This window comes from Sander vitreus, chromosome 2, assembly GCF_031162955.1.
Source record: "Sander vitreus isolate 19-12246 chromosome 2, sanVit1, whole genome shotgun sequence".
NCBI classification, from domain to species: domain Eukaryota; kingdom Metazoa; phylum Chordata; class Actinopteri; order Perciformes; family Percidae; genus Sander; species Sander vitreus.
Window position 1 is genome coordinate 23,410,757 of NC_135856.1, and position 21,888 is coordinate 23,432,644.

The following is a 21,888-nucleotide window of genomic DNA, read 5'->3' on the forward strand; positions in this document are numbered from 1 at the left end:
AATGTTGCTGTTTCATGAATACAAAAGTTGGGAGACCCCCTCCCCCTCTGGACTGAAAAATTTTGGATGACCCTCCCCTCAGCAAAGAATAAAAAGACATGACCCTCCCCTATTTTCCTCCGGTGGTCCATTCCATAAATACCGAACGGTCCCTTAGCAGTTTATAGTTGGGGTGGGTGGGATGTATTGGATGCAAGGTCAATTTACGTTCACTTGGGTTATAGCCTCGCATTGGCAGACCTATCAGCGCTGAATGGGAGCGGGCCACTGGGTTCTGGTCTGGCTCAGTGAGGTCTGGCTGCACGACGGACGTATTAAGAAAACGGGCAGCATGAGTTAATAAGATGGGAGGGAAAACATGCTCTGGCTTGTTTGTATTTTCTTTCCAACCAACCACAACCGTCCTGGGCGGCGCAACATCCCGGATGCTGCGACTGTACTTTTGCAGCTTTATCCCAGCAATGTACATCCGGTAAGCCTTAACCAGACTACGTAGGTTGGTTTGGGACGGCACCCGGATGTATTATATTGACACTTAACGTTCAGTTTTTTTCCCTGCTGGTAGATTCACGCAAAGCAGCCCAACGGGAAAAAAGGGGGAAAAGGAAGTGGAGTCTGGCACGGACCGTGCACGTTGTTTGGAGGAAATGGTATGCAGCGTAGGCGGGGCTGTTCCTCCCTCTGTCCCGTAACGTTCGCTATCGTGTTATCTGTTTATTTTTACAGAGACAAAAACAACCCGTTACCAACCGGAACACCGGGCTCCGAGGCTCATATTTTGGAAGTATCTCTACCCAGTATGCCTCAACAGCACAGCTAACACGGTTAACGACTGACGATGGCTTCGGTGCGGATGGTCGGCAAAGTTACGGCGAGACTTTTGGGAAGTATTCAGCCTCTTCATTGCGGTTTCAAAACTACTCGTCCTGTTACAATTCTTCACCAGGTAAATTAGTCCTTTAGGTAATTACTTTAATTCTTCGTAGGTTTGCTACACCACCGTGCAACTAATTAACTAAGTCCAACGTTAAAGGTTGATTAACAGTTTTTTCCTGCTTTCTGAACACAACACAGTTGACGTTGGATAGCTAACGTTACTTCAGTCATTTCAGGGCACTGTTCAAAGAAGGATTTATTTTTTCAACTTCTTGTTTTCTGTAACATCAGGTTTCTTGACCTGTCTAACATTAGATGTAAACTTTATCAAAAAGAGGTTGGTTGTTTTTTCTTGTGCTTGCATATGATCCATTTTTCACCATCCTCCTAATGGAGGTATTCTACTGTGGAGAAAGGCAATTCTCTCTCTGTCTGTCACTATCTGCTCTCCTGTGTCATGCATTCTGTAATTTGCATTCAGGATTTAACAAATACAATATTTAAGTGCATAACCTAGCTCTTAGAAACATGACTGATCAAGCCTGTCAGCCTTGAAAAGTGTGTATGAGGTCCTTACTGTACATTATGTCATCACTAAAGCAGTGCTCATTCAATTACACCTCCAAGGAAGCTGTTCGTGGAGAAAAATACCATGATTAGGCTGCTAAATATACTTCCAAACTTTAAGTAGAGACTTGCCTTGCCCTTTACAATCCCAAGAGACACCACTAACAGCTCTTTGCTACAGCATAAAGGTCAGTATCTTATTGTATCATATGCCAGAATTGTGCACCATCAGGCTTGGTGTATATATAGTTTCAACACTGATTATCATGCCACAGCCATAGTCAAAGATGCAAGGTAAATGTCTGTCTGCACAATTCCTAGTTGTGAGCGTAGTGCTGCATAAAGTGAAACCCCACATGGCACCAGAGCATCACTAAGAGGTTTCTGTGGTGGGGTTTTACTCACTCATTTTAATAATGCACTGCTAAATTGGCCAGTTTAATCTTTATTTTATTACCAATTTTAACATACATTGGAAGAAATTGGATAGGTCGGCTTAGTTGTGAGCAGGCTTATCCCAAGCGGACGCCCAAAATCTTGGCCAGTGCAGGAAGAACAGGGCATGCTGTATTGCTAAACGCCATGGTAGTCACTATACTGAGTGAACATACAGTTTGAGGGAATGAGGAAAACCATTATTTCTGTTAGATGGACAAGCTGCCATGAGTCACTACTGCATGCAAGAATGATGACTAAGATGATTTCTATTTTTAGACTGAATCATATATAAAATCACAGAGCTGCAGTTTTCCTCTTTTCAAATGACATACTGTAAGCAAAGTGTTGCTGCATGCAGCTTCTCACAGAGCAGCAAACCCTATTTTGACCTCTAAGGGTAAAGACACACTGAACGCAGCCATTTTTTCAAAAACAGAACTCCTCTTACTCATCTGTATCCTCGGTATGTTCCACATAAGTCATATTTTTCACCAAAATATGGTTATGGTCACTACTTCCATGTTATGCTATTCCCCTATTTGAACCTCTACGACACAGCAGAAGCAATGTATTTAGCCTTGTTTAATACATGCAACAAGGGCCCTTGTAATTGCAGGCTCAGTGTCTTTAACTCCTAAGCCCCCCATAACTACAGACTGGGTGAGTGTTTGATACTCAAAAGACAGGTGGAATATCAAATAGGCTGATTCAGCCTGGCCCATGTTGATCAAAAAGACTGTTGTGAGATTTAGATATTGGACAAAATGTAAAACTCTCAGGTCAAGAGTGTGTTTTTTAAAGGAGTGGCTGCACCACAGTTTGTTTTGAATAGGCTGGTACAACACCTGTGATAAGAGAGCCATTAACAAGACATATATAACTATATATAAATACAGCTGCATACAGAACCAGTTTCAAGAATCCAGAGAGAAAGTTGCCGGTTTATATGACATAATAGGAAGCAGCATTAGCCAGTAAAATAACAGAGAAATAACAGAGGTTGTGGATTAGCAACTGAAAATGGAATTCTTTGAATTCTGACTTGCTAATTCACTGTTTCTATACCCTTGCTCAACAGCAATTATAAACAAGAATAGTCAGTGGGAGTAGAGATGAGTTGAGTATCGAGCGTGTGCAGTCGGCTGCTCACACAGCTGCTCTTGAAAAAAGTAAAATGAGACATCATCCATTGAGAATCTGCAAGAGATTAAACCTATTGCCACATCTGTTGTCATTTTTGTACTGCCCTCAGCAAAAGATTGCTAGATTGTTAGATCATTTTCTTCTTTTCTACACTCACCATTGTAACTATGCTACAGGTATACTATGATGGAGATTGAAATATTACTAAGCAGGCCAGGAGTGCTGAGAGAAATGTAACAGACCTGCGGTACACAATAAGTGATACTGACTTTGTTCTGCAGCAACTAGTCATTGTTCACCGCCTGTATCTAAAATAACACATACAAGGAACAGTATGACATTTTGGGAAACACTTGTTTGCATTTTTTTCTAAGTCAGATGAGAGGATCAATATCAATTTCATCACTGTGCATCCAGTTTTGAAAGGTTCAGGAGGCTAAACAGGATGAAGAAGGGGAAACTGCAAGCATAGCATATAAAATATGCATTTTAGCATGTCCAAAGCTTTCTTATTCACACATTATGTCTTATGTATTAGAAATATTTAATAGATCTATTGAAAATGAGATATGGTGGTTTTAGAAGAAGTAAGAAGAGCTCTTTCTGTAACTGCACACTATTGAAGGGTCCTGCTTTCATAGTGGGGTTGCCCGGTTTGTGCACTGTTGTAACTCTGCTCTGTGACTCCTGGATGTGTTAGTGACTACCTGGCTAGTGACTGTTACATGTTAGACACAACCGGTGAAACAGACAGCTCTGGAGTATTTTTTTCACTTTTGACGGATGTCCCAAAATATAACTCTGTTCCTTTTAAGCATGGAGTGACACTGCACATTGTGAAAACAAAACATGCACAAGTAAGGTTTCAAAAACATACAGAAAGAAGTCAGGAGGAAACGGTATTGTTGTTATGGTCACTCCTTCACATATACGTTTATAAGTTTGTAAGAAGTTGTTATGCAGCGCAAGGATTACATTATAAAAGTTTAATGTGCATCACCAGTCACCTTGAGATATTTGAATATATTTTGTCTGGCACAGGCTTTAAACCTTAGACTTGCCATCTGCTTGAGCCAAGTCATTATTGATTCCTTGTAGAAATGCGCATAGACAATACAATTCAGTGTATCATCCTGGGCAGATGCACAGATACATGTACACAATATGTCACTTAATGTTGTGGTCTGTCTTGTTAACAACACATGCTGGACATATGTGAGATCCATAGGATTGAATCCTTCAAATTAAACCTCATCAGGGCGCCTGGGTAGCTCACCTGGTAGAGCACGCGCCCAAATACAGAGGTTCACTCCTCGACGCAGCGGCCACAACTCTAACCTGCATCCCTTTGCTGCGTGTCATTCCCCCTCTCTCTCCCCGTTCATGTCTTCAGCTGTTCTATAAAAATAAAAAATAAAGGCCTAAAATGCCCAAAAAATAATCAAAAAATAAATAAATTAAATCTCATCAGTTACAACCGTATGGTCAAACCATATTTACACACCAACCGAGCCTTTGGTGTTATGATGAGCCACTGAAACAGGTCTTAATAAAAACAATCTCCTATTAAACCTGTTGAGCCTCTGCAGACTTTTAAATGAGACCTTGCTTATTGAGTTCAAGGTTGTTTTTAATCCAACAAACTATATTAGTTAGCCACTGAATGCACTTCTTGTTTTTGCATGACCCTGTGACAATGCATTGCTCAGCGTGTGACAGAAGGGGAAATATTCACCTAAGTTTGCAGAGGCAAGTTTTTTTTGTGGCATTTTTGCATTTTAATTCAGGACTGGAAGTTATTTTGCTTTGCAGTTTCCTAAGTCAGTGTCCCCCTTTTTGTCGCCCTCTTTTCAGTATTCTAGCTAAGCTGCAGGGTAAAGAACTGTCTGTGGATTTAAGCTTGGAGTATTTACGCTGAGTAATACCTGTAAGAGCAAAAGTCCTAATCTCATAAGTTTGATATAGATGCCTAAAAGTCTTGCCTCTGCTTTTCATCTCGCACCACCCATTTGGAATTGCAGTGAAGACACAGATGAGGCAACGTGACATCATGACTTCGCGTAAACATACACGCCACTTTCTAAGACAATTACCCTCTTCTCATGGCAGAATAACTATTTGGAAAGCTGTTATTTGCTTGATTAAATGCCTTCACATTCCCAGCATGCGTTGAATAAATTAAATCTGGCATTTGATTTGTAGTAATACCGTGTAGCCATGGTTTCCATGTTTTTGCCCTTTGGCTTCTTATCTCTTACTGATTTTCATTTTTGATTTCATTTTGACATATTTTGAGAGTATGTTTTACGGTAAAAAAATAAACATCTTATTTGTCGTATTTGCATGAAAAGCACTATACAAAACTTGTCTTTCCACTACCTTCATGCCATCGTACCGCAGTCATCTTCATGCTCTTTGTCCTCCTAACCTGACTGCATCATTAACTGGATAGCAGAAGACGAATGCTTCAATGCAAATCATTTTCATGGTACAGTGCTGGCAGTTCTTATGATGGCAACAGGGTGTAGTTCAATTTCTCTTCTTGGCAGCCTTTGTTTTTTTACCCCAGTCTTTTAGGCCGTTTATCACTCTCACACATTTTGTGTGTGTGTATGTGTGCGTGGTGTCAAACTCTTGATGAGAGTGGGAGGAGATCTCTTTAGAAAGTCGTGACGCAACAGGCCATAGCTCAGTTGTGACAGGATTCATAATGGAGCGACTGCTGGGAAAATGAGGCTGCTTGTCAGCGTTATAACCCTGATTGTTGCTCGAGCGTGTAGCCCCAGCCCGCTTCACTGCAGAGGAGGGAGATGGCAGTTTGTCGCCATATTGCTCAGTCTTCTCCCGCTCCTCTCCCCCTGTTGGCATGGCATAAATAAGAAACGTATAGCTCAAGGGGTAAATATACCTTCTGATTGTTTTGAGAAAGAACAGTCCAAGGATATCATTTGCAGATGAGGAGCAGGTGTGCAGCGTTGTTCCCTGCAGCTTTAAAATGACTCTGGACAATGGATAAACAGCGACCGTCCTGCATTCTGAATAATGATTAGCCGTTTAATGGGGAAGTGTGTTTTGTTTTGATAAGCAAACAAATGTTCAATTGAGAAGCCAGTGGTGACTTTAGTCGTCACGTGGATTAGCAGTCCTCTGCCCTCCCTTCTGCAGGCTGTATCTGTGTCTTGTGACATGGCATGGGCGTGATCGCCTGTTACTTGCTGTGTATGTGCTTGTTCAGGCAGTACAGACTTTAACCTGCAGTCTGTTACAACCCTCATGGGTTTAATGATCAATGGGTGTCCGCCTCTTTGCATGGAAGTAGCCTCAATGAAACCATAGATTATATTAGAGCTGCAAAGATGGATTGATTAATCGGCAACTATTAAATTAATCGGCAACTATTTTGATAATCGATTAATCAGTTTGAGTCATTTGTTATATAAAAAGTTAAAAATTCTCTGATTCCAGCTTCTTAAATGTGAATATTTTCTAGTTTCTTCACTCCTCTAAGAAAATAAGCGTTAGTTGCAGCCATAGACTGTTAATAATATGAATATTTTTTACAGTCTATGGTTGCAGCACTAGATTATATATAGCACTGAGGTTGGACACTTTTTATATAAAATACCAGAATACCCAAAGATTGTCTGTATTGTTTGCTAGTGAGTTCGAGGCGTTTACAGCAGCAGTCAGATTGTCCCCACAAGGCACATAAAAAGCATTATTGCTCTGTGTCATTAAGTGTAATGAGGCCAGGGGGGTTGTCTGCTGCCATTCTGGCCTCTCTTCACTGGCTCCCAGTGCAAGCTAGAGATGATTTTAAGGTTCTTCTTTTAACATATAAGTCCCTGCATGGACTCGCACCACCTTATTTATCTGAGCTTATTACACCATACAGTATACACCTGCAAGCTCTCTCTGCTCCCGTGATGCTGGTCTCCTGGTCATTCCCCTTGTAAACAAAAAATCTGTTGGTTATAGAGCATTCTCCTATACTGTGCCCCTCATCTGTGGAATGGCCTCCCACTACATGTTAAAGAAGCTCACTCAGTTGACATATTTAAATCTAGATTGAAAACCAACCTCTACTCATTATACTATAACCAAACATAACACACCATCCTTTCTGCATCCTTCACAAACACACCTTTTCACTTATTGTCTTATGTTGCTGGTTTTGTATTGTTTATTAGTATTGCTTTAATGCTGTTCAATTGTTCTGTTGCTGTCTGTTATTTATGTTTTTTTAATTGTAAAGTGCACTGAGACCATGTCTAATGGTGATTTTACACTTTAAATAAAATTTGATTTGAATTTAGATCTTCAATGTTGAATGTCACGTGACATTCCCCCTTTATATGTATATGGACTGAGTTTGCTATAAATATATACCATATTACTAAATTGTTCTTTAATGTAGTGTTGTGTTAGGTCATTTGTAACTTCCACAAAATCGAGAGAAGTAAAAAGGGGTCAGTATTTGTAATGCAGTGTGCCTGACGGTAATAACACAGGGCCAGCAGCATGGCTTTGGAAATGGACTATTATTCATCACACAGCTCTCAAGTTGCATTATCTGCCACAGTGACCACGTTCTGTTGATTACCGATGGGATTGGTATGTCTGCACGTAGCATATAAACTGCCTGGACTCAGTCAGCCATTGAATTGACTCTGGTCAATGATCTCACACACACACACACACACACACACACACACACACACATTTAGTAAAGAGACAAATAGTCCAGCTTCACTTAGCTCCAGATCTTCTGTTTTCACATTAGCAATGAGCACAAATGCCGCTCAACTCACTCCCCTGTTAAACTACTTTGACGTGAAGTGTTTGCTAACAAGTGACAGGCATTTTATTCTTATGCACTCACTGTGTATTAGCAGTCAGTGCTTGCGCCACTCAGTTTAATGAGGCACTATGGCAGCAGTGGTAGGAGCAGTTTATAAGCTGTTCGAGACTGTTTAACGTAATGTGTTTGCTCTTTATGGTTAACTATGAGGAGTCACGTAATAACTAGACTCTTTCATCTTTCAGGGACAGCGTGGTTATGCGCAGCTGTACTACAGATGGGCGATACGACGACAGTGTGATATTACAAATTTGTCAACCATAAGAGATGTATCGATACCATTTCTACTGTGGCAGCTATCCCTTTATTTCCTCTGGTTGTATTAAGGCCACTGGTTTCCAACATTTTGGGCTTAAAACAAAGCAGTGTCTACATGCAACTACTCGTTACATGTTATGGTCCCATTTTGGACAGTGGGTGAGCAGTTCAACCAAAGATTTTTCCCTCTCACATTGTTAAATTTGAAAGAATTACAGAGGCCTTAAGTAGCCTTAAGAAAGGCAAAGTTAAGGAAACCCCAGGTTGGGAACCACTGTAAAAGGCCTCTGTAGCCTATGTTGCAAGTCAGTAAGTGGCAATGCTTTATGGCAGTATGGATTTTTGTTTTGGGTGATTTTTGCAGGTATGTGATGAAGTTCTTGGCCTGTCAGGTATTTAATTTGGACATTAGCCAGAAACTGCCCATAAACTATTTCTTAATTGATTTTCCAGGAAATGAACTATATCAAAATATGACTATAACTACGCGAGTGCCAGCGATAGAGGAATTTTATCCATATAACCCACTGTATACTGCACTGTATTGTACTTTTGGATGCCACCATGCTTATCCATTTGGTTGACATATTTCACTGGTATTAAATAATATATACGTATATTCCCTAAAAATACTTTTTCCTATTGTCAATGGGGAGCGGGTGTGCTGATGTGTAGGTGGTAAAGCTCTGTGACAGCTTTCAGCTGTACAATAACATCTGGAGCTCTCATACAAGCTGAACAGCTTGAATTGTGTCTCATTGGGATCACTTTTTTGGGACAGCGAGTATTTATCATGTTGTTACTTGTGGTATTCAATCTCCAGATAACGAAAACCTTTTCCAGCTGCTTTTATAATGTTTCTTTCTGCTTGTCCAATATGTCCAGTCTTCGTGGTTCATGTTGCCACATACAAAAGCCTCTGGCTATGAAGACAGTTACTCATTGCTGAATGTGAATGTTGTTTTTCCTGTTAAAGCCCCTTTTCCTAACCAGTGGAGTGTGAGGGACCTCTGCACATCTGGCCTCCACTCCATCACAAGGCCTGTCTGCTTTCTCAGCCCATGAAAATGGACGGCTCCATTGTTCCTCTTTAATGTGATATTGATCGAATAAACTCCCAGCTGGAGGACAAAGCGGTGGGAGAGAGTGGCTGCCACATCCCTACATGTCAGTTGGACCCCTCTGACTCTCAGCTCAATAGGAAATGCTGTGATGAATGCTGTTTTTGAGGTTCAAATTACCCAAATGTTTCAACACCAGGAAGCTAGTGTTCAGAACTTTTTAGTAGGAAACTGAGGACATAACATCATGGATCACTACTTTTCTGAATCTGAACATCTATTTGTTATTAATGCTGCTATTAAGATTTTTAGTTAGTATTTACAACATTTAGTACATTTGTGTTGGTTTAGTTTGATATTATGGAGATATTAAGCTGACTCTCCAGTAAACGTCTTTGTGTTTGTGGCTTCATGCTAAAATAGTTGCTTTGTAGCACGTCCCAGTGGCTTTAAATATTAAGTAGAAATATGAGTTTGAATGCAAACTAAAAAAGACTACACCCCAAAAATATCAAGTACAGTACAGAGAAGTACTCCTGCTGACTAGAATAATGAGCGGTACCCTGTGGGTGCCCTATTTATTTTCTGGAGTGTGGCAGAGTTCTTGATGGTACTTTTTATTGAGAGACACACTGGCATTTCATTAAGCATAAAAGGCTGCAGCCTTAAATTTAATGAGAAGTTGCATCAGCAAAAAGGAGTTGGTTTAATCTGCTTCATTTTTTTTAATCAGTTTCAAAAGCCACCCATTGTTATTGAAGAAATGTATATTAATGTAAAAGCACTCTCGGAGCAAAGCTAAAACTGAATCGATGTGGTTTGCTGGCAGGTTGTTTTTGAATGGATTTGTTCCCAGATCCTTCTTTGCAGGATGCTTTGGATCCTTTTACTCTTTAATGTCAGTTTACCAAGGGAGGGATGTACTTTTGAGTACAGAGAACAAACTGAATAAGCTGGTAATGGTCTTTATTTTTTTTTTTACTTATTTCCTTCTTTTCTTTTTCAGATTCAACAGAGGTCGCCTTTACTTGGAAATTTTCAAGCTCTTTTCTACAGTGCACTCGCACCCTCCAGTGGTAATATACAGTTACTACCTCCACATGATAATTAATAGCTGTATTTCACACGGCTGCCCCCTATTTGTGACTTTACAATCACGCCTGCTGAGGGGACAAAAATTATTGAATGTGTCAGCTTGGCATGATGATCTGTACAAGACATAAAGCATAAAAATGATTTCCTCCTCATTGTGTTGCAGACGTGTCTTTGAAGTACAAATATGGCCGCTTGGTTCTAGAGGTCCCGTTGCCCTCCAGGAAGGAGAAGTGTCTGTTCTTCCTCAGACCCATGCTGATGAGCGTAGGAGACTTGATCGCAGATCTGCAGAGAGAGGACCCTGGAGCCACTACTTCCATTTTCTCTGAGGGTAGGACTCAACATCATGTGTTAGATTTGAACAAACCAAAACCGATCACATTCTTGTGGTTTCAGTGAGTCAGGTTTAAACATTTTGGTTCCAATCTGGTTTTGCAGGCTCTTTGTTTGGAGTGAAAGCTGAATAGCAGCACTGAGTAGTTTGGCACGATGCCTATCTTTTCACAAACCATTAACTCATTTTCACCACTGTTGCTAGATTGCTGTTTTTTAACGGTTTTAAAAGGTACAGCAAATCAGCAATGAAATAAATAATATTAAAATAATATTTTACTCATGTTTCTTTTCATCGGTCTGAAACAGGCAACCGTGAGCTGTGAGGGGTGTGTCCTCCGCCACCCCGACCCTGACGGCAGAGGTGCTGGAAAAAACAGCCGGAATATATCGGTCAATGGCAGAAATAAACTGTACACTTGTGAACCACCGCTAGTCACACTGGAAAACTTGCGTACACGAGTTCAGACCAGACGTGAGATTTTATCGCAGCCTACGCTCACGTTCAAATTGAAAAATGCCTTGCTTTGCGTAGGAATCAGCGTACGCCCGTCCTACGCCTGTTTTAGGTCGTACGCACGTTTCATAAATGAGGGCCAATGTGTATTGTCTCAATGAGGATTGTTGATAGTGTTTGGCTGCACTGAGCCTGTTTTGAGACGTCTGTGAAGAGTTGTGTTGTTTGGAATGAGTTTTGCAGGTGATGTGAACTGTTTAGCTCAGGTGACCGTTGGTAATGCAGACTGTGGTTAGAGTTTTGCACGTGGCTTCAGTTGTGACTACTGTCGCTTAGCAATCAATAAAAACAGCAGTTTCTGTTTGAGGTGGTTTCATTCGAAGGAGTTTTAGAAGCCCAAAGATGTAAAAGTAGAAAAAATGACCAAGCGCTAATATAGTTTTAGATATTGCAACAGAAAAAAAAATATATATATATATATATTTATTTTATTTTTTTTTCTCTTCCCTTTAATCATCTTGGGATCCCTCAGATCTATCTTGGGACCCCACTGCAATAGGTGATGAATAGGGCAACTGTAAATGGCAGTTACAATGTAACAAAGTATTTTAAGCTGTCCTTGTTGGTCCATAAGCGCTCCTGCAGTGTATTTTAAGGACAGGGTGTGACTCAATCTCCTGACTGGAAAAACATGTAATTTTTTCTGATGTAATCGCTCTGTCCATTTACACATGCATTGTTCCTGAGGCAGGTTGACAGGTTTCGTTTCAGGAAACCAGACACATTGGAATTGAAAGTGGACAGATCTTAAATGATACAACATTGGAGTATTCCTTACTTGCAGTGATGAGTAACTTTGTTTAGGCAGTAAGTTATTGACTCGCTCTCATTTCAGACGATTTTTATCTGAAGTTTATATAGTGTATGCAGGGTGATCTGTTTAGCATTTCATTACAGTTATGGGTTTTTTGTCTCTATTTTATGTTTTTATCGAGTTTATTTGGGCAGTCTTTCAAAAAACATTTATTACTGCCATATATATATTATATGATTGCAATAAAAGTACTGAGTTGGATATTTGTCCTCTTCTGACAGATGGAGAGCATGTAGCCAACTCCACGCTGATAGACACCCTGCTGGATAAGAACTTCCAGCTCGTCATCAATGATGCAGTTTATAATGTCTGCTCTCCTGAAAAGGGTAAAACACATTTTTCTCCGGTCGTACAGTAAATGGGCCTCATGTTGTCTGCTTGGCAATTACAACTTAGGCCTGCAGATAAATATCAGTGGTTTATCTCTGCAGGCACGACTCATCCACCTTGTTGTGCCCTCTGTTGCAGTGAGCAGCGGTAAGCATGCCATGGAGCTGGAGGACTTTAAGCATGTCGTGCATCTGCTGCACACAGCGCTCCACCTGCCCGAACACCACCTGCTGAAAGAGAGGCAGCTGCTGGAGAGACTGGACAACCTCAAACAGGAGCTGTCACCCCTGGAGAAGGTTGTAGATGTGTCTCAACATCTGTATGCCATTAAATCTCACTTTATCCCTCATTACATCCCCTTGTCCGTCTTTAGTCTCAGTACTGTTTTGAAAGGAACAGGTGACATTTCCGTCCTGTTAGCTTTATTGGATGGTAACCTTTCTCTTCTTGTATTATTGCCTCACTCTGACAGATGAAGGCACAGCTGTCCCGTTCAGCAGATTTCCACAGCTCCAGGGTTGTCTGGACTGGCATGGCCCTGTTATCCGTGCAGGGTGGCGCTCTGGCCTGGCTTACTTGGTGGGTATATTCATGGGACGTCATGGAGCCCGTCACTTACTTCATCACCTACGCCACCAGCATTGGAGCCTTCGCCTATTATGTCCTTACCAAACAGGCAAGTCTCAGGGTCAAAAGACAAAAAAAACAACTAAGTGTTGTTCTTTTTCCAGTTGTGGACTTTAACTGATTTAATATAAAGAGAATTTTGGGTAAATCACTTTTTTGCAAAGAGTTAGATGAGAGGATAGATACAACTCTCCCGTCTGTCCAGTAAATAGGAAACTACAGACAGCAGCAGATAGCTTAGCATAAAGACTGGAAACAGCGGGCCTGGCTCTGTCTGAAGGGAACAAAATAACCTACCAGCACAAGACAGTGTGTGGTTTGATGTGGGGTTACTGTAAGTGCAGGACTATTTATTGTCTGCCCACAGGGAATTCTTGTCTCTGCTGCTTGCCTGGCAACCTCACGGTGACCACAAGACGTGGCGCAGGAAGTATCTGCGCCATGCCCAAAATAGGTTCAGCACACCAGTAAACCACAAATTGCAGTTTTTGCACTTTAGTTATTGTATGAATTAAACCTAGAGTAAAACTATAACGTGTTAATTTGTGAACTGTAATGGTGCTGGTAGGTGGATTATGTTATCTACGGACAGAGCCAGGCTAATTGTTTCCAGTCTTTATGCTAACCTCACTTCATATTTAACAGACAGGTATGACAGTAATATCAATCTTTTCATCTAGTTATTGAAACACTGTTTGTACAAAATCATGCATATGTGTGCAGATACATTTCTTCTACCCACATTAAGAGCAATCCTATTTCATTTTTTCCCCTCAGGATTATATATACCCAGACATGAAAGACAGACAGTTCCTGCATTACTTTTATAAAGGGGCCAGCAGGAAGAGGTTCAACGTGGAAAAATACAATGAACTTAAGGATGAACTGGCTGAGGTTGGTTGATTGGTTTACTTTTTACAACCCCAAGCATACATGCACTTTGGAGTCATAATCTACCTCACTAACATGTTTTGGACACATAAAAATATAGGAAGTACATTCAAACTGTACTTGTGCTAAACTATTTCAGTACTTAAAATGTAAGAGCAAAAAGGAAAACACACATACTTTTGTTAAGATAACATCTATGATGTATATTAGCAAACAAGACTGAGAATCTACAGCCATGCTAGCAGCTCCTTGATGCTAACGCTTCGAGCTAAATGCTAACGTCAGCATGCTAAGTGCTCACAACAACACTAACATGCTAATGTTTCGCAGGTATAATGGTAACCGTAGGTTAGCGTAGTAGCATGCTAACGTTTGCTGAGGCTATATAATTGTTTAAGAAAATTGTACTCTCATGCATTCATTGTTTCAAGACCCTATACCAATTATAATCCACTGCTATGTGTAAATCCTATTGAATTAATTGTTAGTACTACTACTACTAATAATAATAATAAGTGGTCTGTGTGACTTTTTTCTGTGCCTCAGGTGGAGGAGGACCTGAGACGTCTGAGATATTCGACTGAATTTCAGCTGCCACTTCAACAGATCCAGCCAAAGCCGTGAACGAAGCCAAGCCACGAATAATGGTCTCTCACACTTAAAGGTGCTCTAAGCAATGTCACGCGTTTTTTAGGTTACAACATTTTTTGTCACATACAGCAAACATCTCCTCACTATCTGATAGCTGCCTGTCCCCTGAACACACTGTAAAAAAAACACGGTCTCTGTAGACAGCCCAGGTTCCACAAACGGCAACAAAAACAAACTGCGTCAACCTGCACCACAAAACATAAATAGTTTACCAGCCAATAACCGACAAGAAGGATTTGGGGGTGGGGGTTAGTGTGCAGAAGGGAGGGGACGGGATGAGGAGGGAGGGGCAAGCTAGCCTCCGTTTTGTTTGACAACACTTCGAATGTCAACAAGAAGTGACGTCACCCAGCATCGCTTAGAGCACCTTTAAACACTCCAGAGCAAAAACAAATGTCCTGCTTTATTTTGAGAATGGTGCCTTTTTTTTTTAACCGGGAATCCATGTCATTTCGCGTTTTGTTTACATACTTGGTAATTCTGATGCCAATTATGTCTTTGAGAAAAGTACAAACACTGAGGACTAAATAAAAAGTACTTCCTGAACATTGGGAGGATCTCCTGTCTGCCTGATGTCTTAATTAATTAATAATTAAATCATTATTGTGCAAAGGTTCTTTAGAGGATAGAGAATCCAGGGCACAGGTGAAATAAAAACACATAATACACTTTTTGCCACAAAAAGAATGAAAGTTTTACACAAAATAATCACTGTAACTGGAGCAACTAAAATGTCCCACACATTTTATTATACAGTCACAACAGTAAGACCACAAAAATACAGGATCAATGTATGCTGGTAACTTTGTTTTTCCTGAGTCATAGATCATGTGTTACAGGTCCACAGTACAGCCTCCTCCCTGAGGGTCTTTCCACACAGGTGTTTGTTGCCATGTTGGGTGCAAATAAGCATTATTAAATGTAGTATTGTAAACTGCTACAACACAAAGAACTGCACAAACATGAATTCCCTTTTTGATGGAGTGAGTTTGAAGACAAACAGCGTGTTTATGTGGTACCTGGAGATGAGAGATATCACTAGGTGCATATAGAGAGATAATGTATAAAAACCCTGATGCGACCAAAATCATTAATGACCTGGCTGTCATGCTGTTATGTCACCTATCTCATTTTACATTTCCAGCATCCTCAGAGTCTGAGGAAAGCTTTCATGTGGATGTCAACTTAACTGTCTTCAGCCAACTGTTTTCTTGTTAAGAAAAGGCTGGAGGATAAGGCAACATTTGCGTGGTGCTACAGTAGTTTAAACTGGATTAAAGAAGCAAGCAAAATGTAACAAAAGGCTAAGACAGGAACACCACAACATGGCCCATAATATTCCTGAAGTTGAAAAGCAATTACGTGAAAGTGCAAAATGTCTACTGATCTACAGTGGTTGGACAAATTAATAGGAACACCTTAAAACATAATGCAATCGAATACAACAAGACCATGCATCATGGTCTTAGAAACTACCCTTGATTTGAGTCAACATATTTCTGTCATATATAAGCAAAGAAATCACATAGTTTTATAAATTAGTATGGAACATAAAATCACCCTTACATTGGACTTTGGGGGCCAAATTAGTATTGGAATTAAAAACAAATTGGTAGATATTGGCAAATACCTCTACTCTTTTCCTTAAAGGTTGAGGTTTTATTTTGTAAAAGTATATCAACTTGTATTATGTTAAGGAGGTGGTTATATTTTTTTTTGGCGAACCTCTGCTGTGGTGAAACCCTGGCATTTTTTTGCAGGGATCCCTCATGTTTGGTAATGAGTTGTGAGAAAAAGAGACAGGATATTTTACAGTTGATCGATGAATTAATTGATTTTTACAGACAATCAAATATCAGATTTCTCCTTCACCCTCTACAGATACTTTCCCTCTTTTGATTCTTTGAAATGCAAATACAAAACACTGAAAGCCCTTTATAAACCAGGTCAGGGTTTAACCCAGCCAGGAAATCTGGTTTCTCCAGAAGAAACTTTACATGATAAATGAAACCACAATTTTGAATGACATTAGGAAGTGTAGTGATGGCCTGAGGCCAGAAATAGTCAGCATGGTGAATACAATTTGTTCCTGTTATTTTATAACCACTGATTTCACTTAAACTACTATGGCTGCCATTTGACTAATGATTCAATGCATATGTGAATAAAGAGTGTTTGAGCAAAAATAGAGTGGAGGACTAAAGAAAAACAGCAAAATTCTTGGAAAATCTCCCAGCCCCTGTTTCCCAGGTATAAAACCAGCTCATTTTATGACTGACATTTCATAAACTGTTACTTTTTTGGTCGGAGGTAGAGTTTCTTGGTGAGCATCGAAGCAAAGCAAGGTACTTGCTTCTTCCCAATGGCGTTCAAGTCGCTACAGTTCCCAACACTCCTCATCGACACTTTCCTGTTGACCAGCGTCAATAATTCTGTGAATTCAAGGGAGTCCCCATACGTTTGAAGCAGCTGACACAGATCCTGGACATACCAGGAGCCATTGATGGTCTCCCGGTGGGAATAGTACCCTTAACAAACAACACAGGTGACAGGACAGGATTGTTATTGACTGAACAGCAAGAAGGACATTTAAAGTGCCTTTAATGTACGGTGGCCCTGAGAGCTCAACGAACGGAAAATTATGAAAAACATCTTCACCAATTTGCAAACGAATGCACAGCATTTAGAAAAAACACTGCAAATAAGAGGAAACGCAACCAAAAACAGGAACACTGCAAGTAGCACAGACGACAACGGAAACTGTTTCCAGGGGACACAATAAATTGCTGCACACGGCTGTGTCTCACTTGTTGCCATGGTTTGTGGCTTATGAATTTATTGATCTGAAAAAACTATTGCTCTGACGAAATATACACAATTAATTGTGAAACATGCTAACTTTACGTTAGCTCGCAGGCTATAACATTAATAGATACTTTCAGAACCCGTAACAGCGGACAAGCAAGTTAAATTACCGGTAGACACTTAACAGTTAAGTAACTGCTGCTCATTACAGAAAGGGTTGGTATACATTTAAAAAACGTTATTCATGCTGTCAAAACTGGGACCTATTATGACTTGTTTTAAAACAATAAATACAACATTTGCTATTTGTTTTTTTATCCTTAAACATTACTTGGTGACAATTCTAAAAAAATAACTAACCAGCTAACATAACAGCTTGTTTCACTACTAACTGTGTGTATTTCATCAAATTATTTGAATTGGCAGTCTAGCAAAAGGCTAACGCTAGGTAAACAGCAGATATCTGCAATAATATAAAAATCACAATGATAAAATAAAACTACATTTTAGCTAATTTTCCAACAACACTGACGGACTAGCCGACTTCAATAACTTACTGAGTCACAAACAACAAGCGTGTCTCAGCTGTGTGCATCACTTTTTTTTTTTAAGTGTCTTCTGGAAACAGTCTCCGTTGTCGTGTGTCATACTTGCAGCACGTTTATGTATTTGGTTGTGCTTTCTCTATTTGCCATGTTTTTTTTCTAAATGCATGTTGTCTATTTTGATGAAGATGTTATGTCTATTTGCATGTGTTTTCTTAATTTGCATTCCACTGAGCTCTCAGGGCCACCGTATAGATGTTTTAAATAATTCACTCTAGATTCTAAGTAGGATTACTGTTGTGTACAATGAAGTGTTGATTCAGGGGTCATCCACACGGAGACGCTTTTTGGTGCAAACGCAAATTTTTAGCATCGTTTGGGCCCCTCGTCCACACGAATCCAGTAAACGCACTGCCTGAAAACGCACTTTTTTGAAACCAGGTCCCAGGGTGAAAAAATTCGAAAACGGCTCTTTTGGCTTCGTCTGGATGGTGAAGCCAGATATTTATTGTATCGATGATGTCATCGCCACACCCCTCGACCTCTTACCCGCAGTCCCGCACTAGTGCACGGCCACACACACGACTGCGGTGAAGCTAAGCGAGCATATCCCATCTCAATGGTCAAACCAGCTCACTTCATCTAGCTAAATAGTTTGTCTCTGCTCTGCCGGTCCTGGATTCTACACAAGATATATTGCTAACGTTATGTAGCTAACGTTAAACATCGCTAAAGTAGCTGACCACTACAGCAGCGACGTAATGTTAACGTTAGCTGCTATGGTTAGCTAGCTGTTATATATAAAGTGGAAGCTAGCTAGCTAATCTTTCTGCTTATCAACTCCTTGAACGGATTATAGTAACTTTTACCATGGCTTATTGTAGAAAAGCTCAGTCAGCGCGCTAACGTTAGCTCTGCCAGCTAGCGCGCTGCAATCATGTCCGATGGCAGACAGAATTGCAAAATAAAAAGCAATCCAACAGCACATTATACAATGTAAACAAAGACATGTTTCCATGCGGAAGCCTTTATAAAATGAGGAGTGGTGAAAGTTATTTTAGTCCATGGATGTATTAAGAGAACGTTAGTCTAGCTAGTCATGTTATGATGGGACGTTAACTCTTCTTCTCCGTGTTTTATGTTTCTGTAGCAGAAACAGCGCCGCCTATAGGCTTGGAATATGAAGTAGCGCGTTGAGTCATTTACGTCCTGGATCCGTATGGATGCAAAAATCCTTGAAACGAATCCAGGGAAGACGGGTAAAAAAAAGATCGTTTTGGTACGTGTGGACATGGCCTCAGAGTTTCAAACATCCCCGCCGGCTCACCTTCAGCCACAGAGTAGCACATGATGAAATCAGCCCCAGCAGGCAGGGTGTGTACGGCGCTAGCGTCCACCACCACCTCATTCGTCTTCAGCTCACTGTCCACGACATCACAGGCAGTCACTGGATTGTCGTGCTTGTCTCCGCGGCATGCCTAGTGATGGACACAGCGTCATTCACTGTGACTGCATTTTTTTTTTAAACTATAGATTTCCAAGTATAGTTTCCTGCTTGTTGCCATATTCTGATGGATTTAATGGCGTTTTGTTTGTATTTACCTGTAATATAAAGATCTTTGGCTTTCCTACGAGGCTCTTGCACTTGTCTCCTTTGAACAGGGAGGTGATATCCTGAATGCTGATCTTGCCATCGTAGGTGTAAACGTGATCGTTCTCGCCGTGGCTCAGGAAGACGAGCAAAAAGCAGTCTGCATCTGAATGGTTGGCTTCTGCGGCTATTGGGACATCAGGTATTTGTTAAAACTTGCTACTGAACAAGTAAAACAAGGCCTGTACATATCAACACATCACATGTTGGATCTGACAGTAATCTTTTATTATGCAGGACAACAAGGAAACAGGTAAGAATTTGAACTACAGCAATGTCATGGTGCTGCCTCCCAAATATATATTTAGTAATTTGAGTGTCACAGGTGATTACCTTCACTGATTTTATCTAAGACTTCCTCCTGTTTGTAGTTATCGTAAGCCTTCACTTCGAAGTTTAGCTCCTTCAGTCTAAAAGAGAGGTGAAGGAAAGTCCTACAGTCACTGAACAAGTACAGACAAGTTCTGAAGCACACAGTTGCAAAATACAATGTTCCCTCTCCAGCAGCTGGCTGGGAAGTGATACCTTTTCTCCAGATTGTAGCGGTCAGCGTTGGTTCCATGCCTTTCACTTAACCCCAAGCGCCAGAAGAAGCGCTCCTGGTTAAAGATGAGCGCAAGGCCTCGTTTTTTGTTGTCCATCTTGTACTCCTCGGCAGGATTCAAAGCTAAAGAGCTGCTTTATAATGAAAAAGAGCACAGAAACATTAGTTGAAGTACTGGACCAGTAGGACATGGGAATTTCTGGCTAATAACCACACAAACGAGAAGAAACAGTTTACCTGTAATAGAAGTAATCAGTCTCTGTTAGGTTCTCCATGCATGCTATAAAAAACAACATATACATGAATAACCCATGCAACAATGTAGAATATAATTACTAAACAATAATGCACCGAAAAGTTTGGCTTTACAGCTTTTTAAACATCATAAATACTCAGAATATGTGATTGAAGTTGCCAAAAATACAGATTATTGAGCATTCCGGATTTTTTGTTAAGCAGCACAACTACCGGTGCATGAATTGCTCCACTGCTGCTTGTATGGGGTCAAGCAGCCATTGTCCCATCAACTTAGAGTCCTCATTGCCTTCAGTAGCTGGGTGACAGGTAAAGAAAGATGGCAAAGGGTGCTAAAAGAACAGAGGCCAAAAGTGACACCTCCATACCCCACCCTACAGATAGGTAGATTAGACTTTGTGCCAAAGGCAGCAGCTAGGGTGTATTTGACAACATGGAAGGTATTAGACAAATGCAAGTCACTATATACACAAATCCTTGCTTGTATACACTCAGTTGGCAGTTTTTTTTATGTACACCAAGATAAAACTGTTGCAGTCCAATACAAAAGTCCTGCAATATAACCCTACCTTCATGAAGGTTATAATGTTAAGTTTCTTTTTAAACTGGTTTTATTGAAGTGTAGATTCAACTTAATGGTCATTTTGGAGGTGTTTCTAATATTCAGTGTACTTTCATTGATAAACAAATAGGGTGGACAAAATATGAGAAACACCTGTCAGTATAACAATACAACTAAACAGCACCACAAACACATTGACCATACAATTAAATCAACAACTCTGAAAAACAGCTTCAACAAAAACGTATAACCCTCATAAAAGGAGTATTAATGGCAGGTCTGTTGCATTCGTTTTAGCTAGGTGTAGGCCTACCTAATAAACATATGATGAATGTGTATTGGATCAATACAAAACTATTTAGCAAGCTGGGCTGGAAAAAATGTATCTCCTGTATGATACACAGTAATAACCGAGGCAGTTTGAGATAATGATTAATGGACTGTACTTTGGCTTCACCGGATTTCTTTATCCTGTTCGTTTCACTTTTGTTTCGGTAAAAGCAAATAAACTTAACCAGAAATAATACACAAGCTTTAACAAATAATATGTAACTTAGTGTAAAGCACTCACCCGCACTGTCTGTTTTTGTTGTGTTGCCTTTAGCAACACTTCCTAGAAAGGCGAGAGAAAGAGCAATTACGTCCTGAGATTGAGAATGTTTTAATGATTTAAAACCTGCTTTACATGTTGTACTAATTTAGTGACTGACTGAAGAGATCGAAGACTGGCAGTAAAGCCACGACAACTCTTATGTAAAAACATAGTAAACGATAGTAAACAGAGCTTTACTGATGATACCGAGCCTAAATTACATCGGACATCAAGTCATTGTATTCATTTTTCAAACTTTTAAAATGGCGTACGCACGAGTTCACAATGTATCTCTACTTTTAATTAAAACATAAATGTAAATTCGTTACCTCCACATCCGTTTGCTGCCGTGTTTGACATGTTCACAGGTCTTCACTCAGACTGACACTGTTGAAAAATAAATGTGCTTCTTCAAAGCAAGAACTATGAGCCAGGATGTAGCTCCTCCCCTTCTGAATCTCATTGGCTCAAA

General features: G+C 40.3%; 2 protein-coding genes across 4 annotated transcripts; one reads left to right on the plus strand and one right to left on the minus strand.

The window, feature by feature from the left end:
- Positions 1-202: 202 nt before the first annotated feature.
- On the plus strand, positions 203-15,685 carry LOC144525200 (calcium uniporter regulatory subunit MCUb, mitochondrial-like). 2 transcript variants are annotated; one of them, XM_078261823.1, is made up of 9 exons: positions 203-472; positions 566-946; positions 10,211-10,280; positions 10,463-10,630; positions 12,185-12,289; positions 12,432-12,589; positions 12,766-12,969; positions 13,698-13,814; positions 14,358-15,685. In XM_078261823.1, the coding sequence occupies exons 2-9, from the start codon at positions 839-841 to the stop codon at positions 14,433-14,435; spliced, it is 1,008 nt and encodes a 335-aa protein (XP_078117949.1). In that variant the 5' UTR covers positions 203-472; positions 566-838; the 3' UTR covers positions 14,436-15,685. The 2 variants fall into 2 exon arrangements, with proteins under 2 accessions (XP_078117949.1, XP_078117940.1); XM_078261814.1 differs by having other exon boundaries at positions 203-946.
- Positions 15,170-21,849, minus strand: LOC144525213 (caspase-6-like). Of its 2 annotated transcripts, none has more exons than XM_078261844.1 (8): positions 21,746-21,849; positions 21,396-21,437; positions 20,245-20,287; positions 19,989-20,138; positions 19,797-19,873; positions 19,415-19,590; positions 19,140-19,290; positions 15,170-16,990 (listed from the first exon to the last, which is right to left on the minus strand). In XM_078261844.1, exons 1-8 carry the CDS (start codon positions 21,774-21,776, stop codon positions 16,755-16,757), a joined length of 906 nt encoding a protein of 301 aa, XP_078117970.1. In that variant the 5' UTR covers positions 21,777-21,849; the 3' UTR covers positions 15,170-16,754. The 2 variants fall into 2 exon arrangements, with proteins under 2 accessions (XP_078117970.1, XP_078117960.1); XM_078261834.1 differs by having other exon boundaries at positions 19,989-20,141.
- Between the last annotated feature and the right edge of the window lie 39 nt (positions 21,850-21,888).

Coding starts and splice junctions, on each gene's coding strand:
- LOC144525213 (XM_078261834.1), bottom strand. CDS start 21,776: ATGTCAAACACGGCAGCAAACGGATGTGGAG. Junction 19,874..19,988: donor CGCTACAATCTGGAGAAAAG/GTATCACTTCCC, acceptor CCTCTCTTTTAG/ACTGAAGGAGCTAAACTTCG. Junction 19,591..19,796: donor CTTAGATAAAATCAGTGAAG/GTAATCACCTGT, acceptor ATGTCCCAATAG/CCGCAGAAGCCAACCATTCA.
- LOC144525200 (XM_078261814.1), top strand. CDS start 839: ATGGCTTCGGTGCGGATGGTCGGCAAAGTTACGGCGAGACTTTTGGGA. Junction 10,631..12,184: donor TACTTCCATTTTCTCTGAGG/GTAGGACTCAAC, acceptor CTCTTCTGACAG/ATGGAGAGCATGTAGCCAAC. Junction 12,290..12,431: donor TGTCTGCTCTCCTGAAAAGG/GTAAAACACATT, acceptor CCTCTGTTGCAG/TGAGCAGCGGTAAGCATGCC.